General features: G+C 35.5%; 1 protein-coding gene across 1 annotated transcript in view; it reads left to right on the top strand.

Moving 5' to 3' along the window:
- Positions 1-4,867, top strand: part of LOC101292612 (ribosomal RNA-processing protein 12-like) — a 5,757-nt gene extending 890 nt beyond the window's left edge. Inside the window, exons 2-14 of the mRNA XM_004301855.1 lie at positions 3-215; positions 645-766; positions 889-982; positions 1,074-1,130; positions 1,406-1,540; positions 1,695-1,766; positions 1,938-2,051; positions 2,290-2,451; positions 2,592-2,720; positions 2,853-2,954; positions 3,043-3,125; positions 3,616-3,762; positions 4,431-4,867. Coding sequence (XP_004301903.1) covers positions 3-215; positions 645-766; positions 889-982; positions 1,074-1,130; positions 1,406-1,540; positions 1,695-1,766; positions 1,938-2,051; positions 2,290-2,451; positions 2,592-2,720; positions 2,853-2,954; positions 3,043-3,125; positions 3,616-3,762; positions 4,431-4,695 — 1,695 coding nt within the window. The 3' untranslated portion in view covers positions 4,696-4,867. The remainder of the gene's footprint in view (positions 1-2; positions 216-644; positions 767-888; positions 983-1,073; positions 1,131-1,405; positions 1,541-1,694; positions 1,767-1,937; positions 2,052-2,289; positions 2,452-2,591; positions 2,721-2,852; positions 2,955-3,042; positions 3,126-3,615; positions 3,763-4,430) is intronic.
- Positions 4,868-6,921: the final 2,054 nt, after the last annotated feature.

Below are 6,921 nucleotides of genomic sequence, written 5' to 3'. Positions count from 1 at the left end.
AGGTTCTTATTCGTCAAAATAAGGGAACTACAGAAGAAGCTGACGATCTGTCTACTAACAACGTGAGTATTGCTGAACAGAGAGCTTTGGCTAGTTATACGCCTCAGGTTACAGCAGAAAACCTGAGGGTGCTAAGACAATCAGCTAGCCACTTTTTATCTGTTCTATCAGCTGTCTTCTTGGAGAACAGGGATTATGAGGGGAATTTATTGCAGGTATATAATTACGCTGATGTCATCTATATGATAGTGTTTAAGTTGTATCATCTTCGTATTTTATGCAGCTTTAAACATCTTCATATTAACGGGTCAAAACTAAGCTTGAGCATTATGAAATGAGACTGCAAGTCTTAAATTTCATCTTCAAAACATCTTTGTTGTATTTAATGAACATTTATCTTCCATATCAGTTTGTACTTTAGAACTTGAATTCCAATGTGAGTGTAGCATCAACTATGCTATTTGTTTGTGAAGAAGAGACTAATAATGTTTGTACAAATAAGTATCGCTAATTTGATCAAGTAGTTCTTATCAAGGTAACTTTTATCACTAGATATCAGTCTTCACTTCTAAAATTTGAATTCCTCATCTTCTCATGATAATTTTTTTGTGAAACGAAGAATAATATGTTTGCACCAATTACAGTCCACAATTGAGGAGTTTGCATCAATATCAAATACAGAAGTTGTGTCAGTGTTGTTTAACAATACAATGGAGAAGCTTTCAGAGGTTACTCTAGAGGCTAACAAAGCAGAAAGCTCCATCCGGTATATCACTTATCTTTTGTTTTAGAATTTTCAAAATCAGTTCTTCACTTGAATAATTCAATTATTTCTGTGGTGCTTGTTATGTATGTGATACTGTATTTATTCCTCCATGTTAACTGCAGGACACGCCTATTGGACTTGGCAGTTTCACTTTTGCCTGGTTTAAATTCTGGAGAGGTTGATAATTTATTTACTGCAACAAAGCTTGCATTGCAGGTTTCAAATTCTTCCTTTGTTTTATTATGTAAGGGATCTGTAACTTTGACTATGAGAAGGTTGCACTAATTAAGGGTTTCTGGGGCTCCAGGATAATGAAATTTTGATACAAAGGAAGGCGTACGAAGTTCTTTCGATTGTTTTCAAGGTATGCAAAGTTAATGGTTTATATGCTTGAATGATCTGGATATCGGGGTTAAATCTTCTGCAATGTAATTGCAATATATCATCATATGTCAGTAAAATGTGAGGAAACATGTTCACAAATAGTAGTTTATAGCTGATTTTATATTTAATCATGTTGACATCATCCGTATAAATAATTTGTTATTTGTGTACTTAGGTTTTCAGGGGAGTGCATAAATCAAATGCACTCCAGTTATATTTGCAGTAGATTTATTTTACCTTTCTCTGAATGGTCAGAAATGTCACACTTTTACTTCATGGAAGATTGAGGAATGGCATAGACTTATGATGGAAGTGCTGCCTTCATGCCATTCTTTGGCCAAAGAACATAGGCTTGAGTGCTTACACCTCCTAGTAGTTCAGGTTCTAAAGGTATAAGTTAGCAAATGCTGCCTTGTATTATCTTTTTAAGATGAGCTCGGTATAATATGAATATTGTTTTTATTATTGGATGCAAGTTCCATTTTTATTTTCAAATTTGCCTAGTATCCCATGGATTACGTAAGAATTTCAATATTTTTTGTAGTCTGACACAGAGCAGAGACGGCCTGAAATCACAAGTTCTTTTCTGGCAGAAATAATTCATGCACTTAAAGAGGTATGGAGATTTATTAGTTGCGGTATTTAGTGTGACTTGTGGTCATTATAACGCAGTGTGTACGTTGGGTTCTTTGTGATGTTGCAATTATGAAAAACTTTGAAACATGATAGTTAGTCGCTTTTGAAATATGTGATCGATGATATTTTTGTTACGTTTTCTTCAACACAGACTAACAAAAGAACAAGAGATAGAGCATTTGATATTCTTGTCCAGATTGGCCATGCTTGTGGGGATGCGGAGAGAGGCGGGACTAGAGAACATAGGCATAAATTTTTTGACATGGTACTGAACTTTTTCCAGACTTTTCTTTTTGAGAACAGAACTGATTGAGATTATTACAGCAGACTATATTCGAATATACTACCTTTGACTATTGTTTACTATGATTAGTCTTCACTCCAGAAGTCCATGCTATTGTTTTTTCGTCTGTGTTGAGCAATATGTTTCATTTCCTCATCATTCTCATAACATTATAGTTGTGTATATACATTTAGCCAGTAGTTTAATTTATGATATACAGGTTGCGGAAGGCCTAGCTTGCAGAACTCCTCATATGATCAGTGCTACAACTGAAGGCCTTGCTCGGTTGGCCTTTGAGTTTTCTGACCTTGTTTCAACTTCTACCAATTTGCTTCCATCCACTCTCCGTTGCCTCACATCAGGGAGCCAAGAAATAATTAAAGTTTGCTCTCTCTCTCTCTCTCTCTCATCGGGATTTTTCGCCATCCCACCCCAAAACCAATAGGCAACTGGATATTTTCTGTTTTCTAATCTTACATAGTGTTCTTTTATTCCTATTTTTATATTTCCTTCAATGTGCAGTCCAATTTAGGATTTTTGAAAGTATTGGTGGTCAAACTACCAAGTGAGGTGCTGCAATTGCATACAAAAAGCATGGTTGAAAACTTACTCAGCTCTCAAGTTTATTGTGAAACCTCTTTGAAAGCCAAGGTTGTTGCTTTAATCACTAAGTTCTGACTAATTGTATATTGGTTTATGCCAAATAGCTTATGTTCATTAGTCATGTACTTACCTATTCCCTGTCAAACATGACTAACACCCTTCTTTGTTTTCACTTTTCAGGTTAAGCTTCTTCTGGAAATGGTTGTCAATAAATGTGGACTTCATAATATTAGGGCTGTCATGCCTGGAGAACAGATGGAAGTTCTTGCTGAAATACATAAGGTCCGTGTCAGAAACATCTTGTTGGTATGAGGAATTTGACTGGTATTCAATACTCATCTATGATCTTGATTTTTCTCTTTGAAAGCAGATAACGGAAGGACAAGAAAAGAGGATTCTGGGTTGCAAATCTATGAAAGAAAGATCTCATATGTCCAAAGCATCTACATTCAGGTCTAAGAGTCTAAACTTTTCACTGACTTGTAAATTAGAAATTGCAGGTACACAACAGATAACAAGTGTGCAGAATTTATGAATTATCTTTTTGCATTATGCTATATTTTTGCAAAATTTATGCAGATTAGTGCTATATGATTCAATTGCTATACTAGTATGTGGAAGTTCTAATTACCATCCATGTTGAGATTTCTTCCTTTCCTGTTCAAAACCAGATTATCAAATGGCATATATAGTATATACAATATATGTTTGAGATTTTGAATAAACAATTTATGTGCATAGAAATCTTCTGAATAACGCTTAGATCTCATTGTGTGAGAGTTCGGCCATAACCAGCACTTTTTTTTATTATTGTTTTTGCTATGTTGGCTTTTTCATGATGTGTTTTGCGATGATACTTGTGTGATTTAGGCTTTAACTCATTGCTCAGCTCCATTGGGGATATGATTTGTAAATCATTTTTTTCCTTTCTATATTATTTCAGGCTAAGCAGATGGAATTATACAGAAATTTTTTCTGATTTCGATGAAGAAACTTTTGATAGTAAGGCAGATAATATGGATGTGGATACTGTCTCAGGCAGATATGGCAAGGCTGCTACTTCGCGGCTCAAATCCAAATCATTAGTAAGGTGAGTTGTGATTTTCATGTTGATGACCTGGAAAGTTTGCATATGATCGGTTAACATGACTCTGAACATGTTTTCAAAAATTTAATGCTTATGAAAAAAACTAGTGTTTGGTTTGCCCTCTCATTTGGCGGATTGTTTGATTTTTATTTGGTTAAACCTGTTTTAATTCCCCACTCATGAAGACCAAATTTATTTGAGGTTCATATAATGTCTGTTGTATTGTTTTTTACCCATTATTAAGTATTGTCTTCATTTTGGACACTGATTGTGTCCAAGTTACCCCCCATTCAACCATTCCAATGTGCAGCAGGACAATTGTTGTCCCTTTTGTTTCTCAAAAAAAAAAAAAAAATCCTTACCCAATAAACTGAACAGACTGATTGGAAGGTTTGGATTATGTTAATTTATGGGACAACTTTTGCCTCTCCACTCGCCATTTATGTAAATTTGGATTATCGGTTATCAATATCGTGATAGTTCAATGACCATCTTTTTTCTCATGTTGAAAAAAATCAACTTGTTTTTTTTATTAGGCGCACAAATGCGGATTGAGTCGAACCACTGTCCAATATAAGAGATCTTAACTGGCTAAATGGTTTGTCGTTGGGTAACTGCTATTCTGAATGTCTTTTTCTTGCTTGCGTTGACATGACTCTTAATACTGCAAGGTCCAAGAGTAGAAAACACAAGAGGTCAGATGAAGATGTGGAGTTTACAACTTTTGCACTTGCTAGGAAGAAACTACTGAGACAGAGAGTAGAGTTGCAGGTGGATCATGCTTCAGAAAGACTCTCGGCTAGTGCGCGCCAAACGGCTCCTGATTCGTATGATAGGTGGCTTGCTAAGATAGCCGCTGGAGAAGTGATATCAGGCGCAGCGCAAAAAAACTTAGGATTGAAGTTAAAGAGAGTTGATATTAAACATGCGATGTAAAATATGCCAGCATTATTGTCTACTTATTTCAACAGATTGTGCTACTATATGACCTGATTAATATATATGATAATACTGCACTGATACTTATGAGTAATATCTTCTTTCCAAATTGATCCTCCTTGTTCCGTCCAAAAAAAAAAAAATGATAAATGGTAATGTCAATCACTATATTTTCTGATGATATACTTGATGGTTGTCTAATTCAAGCAGAAGGCGTAGATAGATGTGGAAACTTATCTTATTATTAATCAAAAGAAAGAAATTATCAAAAAAATCGATAAACCCAGAAAAAGAAGAAGATCCATCTATTGAGAATACATGACTGAATAGATGTGTACAAAGTTTTGCATAATTTTGAGCATGCTTTTGGGTTTACGTTTAGTATATGGTGTGGGTGGGAAGCTCTGTTGATCGATTAGGAGAGGGGTAGAAATGTAGAATAGGAAGCTCCAAATCCAATTTATAGGAACCGAAAACGGCAAAACAGAGATTTGCACTCCAGATTCATTCTAGGAAACTTTGTCAGACAGAAATAAAGAGATCTGTAGCTACTTTATGGTCAGACTGAATCCCCTATTTCAGTTGGTAGATATACCGTATACCTGCATGTTAAATATACTCGTATCAACTTAGAATCCTCCACTTTCATTTCATGCCTTTTTAAATTTGAAAATTGATCGTGGACGGAGAGGTCAGTGGTGATCGGCAACGGCTAGTTGCGACGATCTAATCTCTTCTTTTCGATCAGTCAGTCCTTTAGGTGCCTAAGTAAACCCATCAATATGAGTTGTGACGTCATGCTATTACTTTGGATCCAATTTGAAAGGTCAAGTGGAAATTAATAACAAATGCATCTTTGTTTTGCTTTGAAAATTATTGTAACATGCACCTACAACAACGCTATGGGGGTCATATTACAGCAACTATTTGAGGATCAACATATTAGCCAGATATTGACACACACATCCTTGCATGCCTACATCGGCGATACCCCTAGCAGCAACCAGGCGGTGTTCGTAGAACAAGAGTTACCGTAACTCCTTTGACGTCTATGAAGGCTTGTAGGAGTGGAAGGTCATAGCTTAGAGACAAATTTGAGAAAAATGTACCATTGATAGCATAGAGGGATGTAACTGTCTCATCTGTTGGTAATAAAGCCAGCATCCTCTTAACCACATTAATTTAACTTGGAACCCCAACTTCTCTAGCCACAGCCAGAAGGCCATCACCTTCATAGCTAGACTAATTGATGTTGCAGCAACTAATTGATCTAGAACCTGCAAAAGAAAAAATCAAAATCAAAATCAGGTCTGCACACAGAGCTGCTCATACTGCATTTGCACACAGAGCGTAAGCTCTTAATTATCTGATGGTGGTAATATAACATTTTATTGCTTTTTTGTTTTGTTTACAGGTTATGCTCATCAGTATACAGACTCATTAAATTCCCAGCTGCTTGATGTCTTAAAGTCATTATATTCTCCTCTTCAACGACCCTCAAGTTCTTTGGAAGGTTTGAGGTGATCGATCATATTTATTTTCTTGTGTCCACATATATACACAATCTTGATTCCTACCTTTCTTCGATATATTCCTATATGGCCATTCATCACTATTTTTTATATATAGTTCATAGCAGTAGATATATATGTCGATCTCTAGCTTAGTTGATGTTACAGGACACTGCTATAGATGCATCCTAGCTAATGAAAGAACTTGCACTTTGCTTCACGCATACTAATTTCTGTTGAACTCATATATACAACGTATATATTGATAGGTATCATGAAGTTGGTCGACGTACTCTCTGATCAACAAATGGCTTCATTTTTTTGAGTGAAGATAGAGGTGGTAATTTCTTAAAATGTTTTCATTCATTACATACATGCTAATAGAGTAATGCTAGATGAACCACCTTTTGATGTATCACCTAGAACCCACCTTATGTGACAACTGATGTGGCAACATTACATCATCAAACTATAATGTGTGTGTGTTTTTATTATATTTTAATTTGAGTAATTTCTTAATTACAATTATTATTATTTTTTTTACTTTCTTGAATTTATTTTTTAGATCTTATTTTTTAGGCTTTCTGATTGTATCATATTCGACGTCTTATTGGTCTTAATCCCACGATTGCTTCTCTCTTCTTCTCCCCCTCCTCTGAACGACAGCTCTCACCTCCGGCCTCTTCAATCGAACAACATATTTCAATCTGAT

Source organism: Fragaria vesca, linkage group LG5 (assembly GCF_000184155.1).
Source record: "Fragaria vesca subsp. vesca linkage group LG5, FraVesHawaii_1.0, whole genome shotgun sequence".
In the NCBI taxonomy this organism is placed as follows: Eukaryota; Viridiplantae; Streptophyta; class Magnoliopsida; order Rosales; family Rosaceae; genus Fragaria; species Fragaria vesca.
The sequence above is the reverse complement of the archived record's forward strand: the minus strand, read 5'-3'. Positions and strand labels throughout refer to the sequence as shown.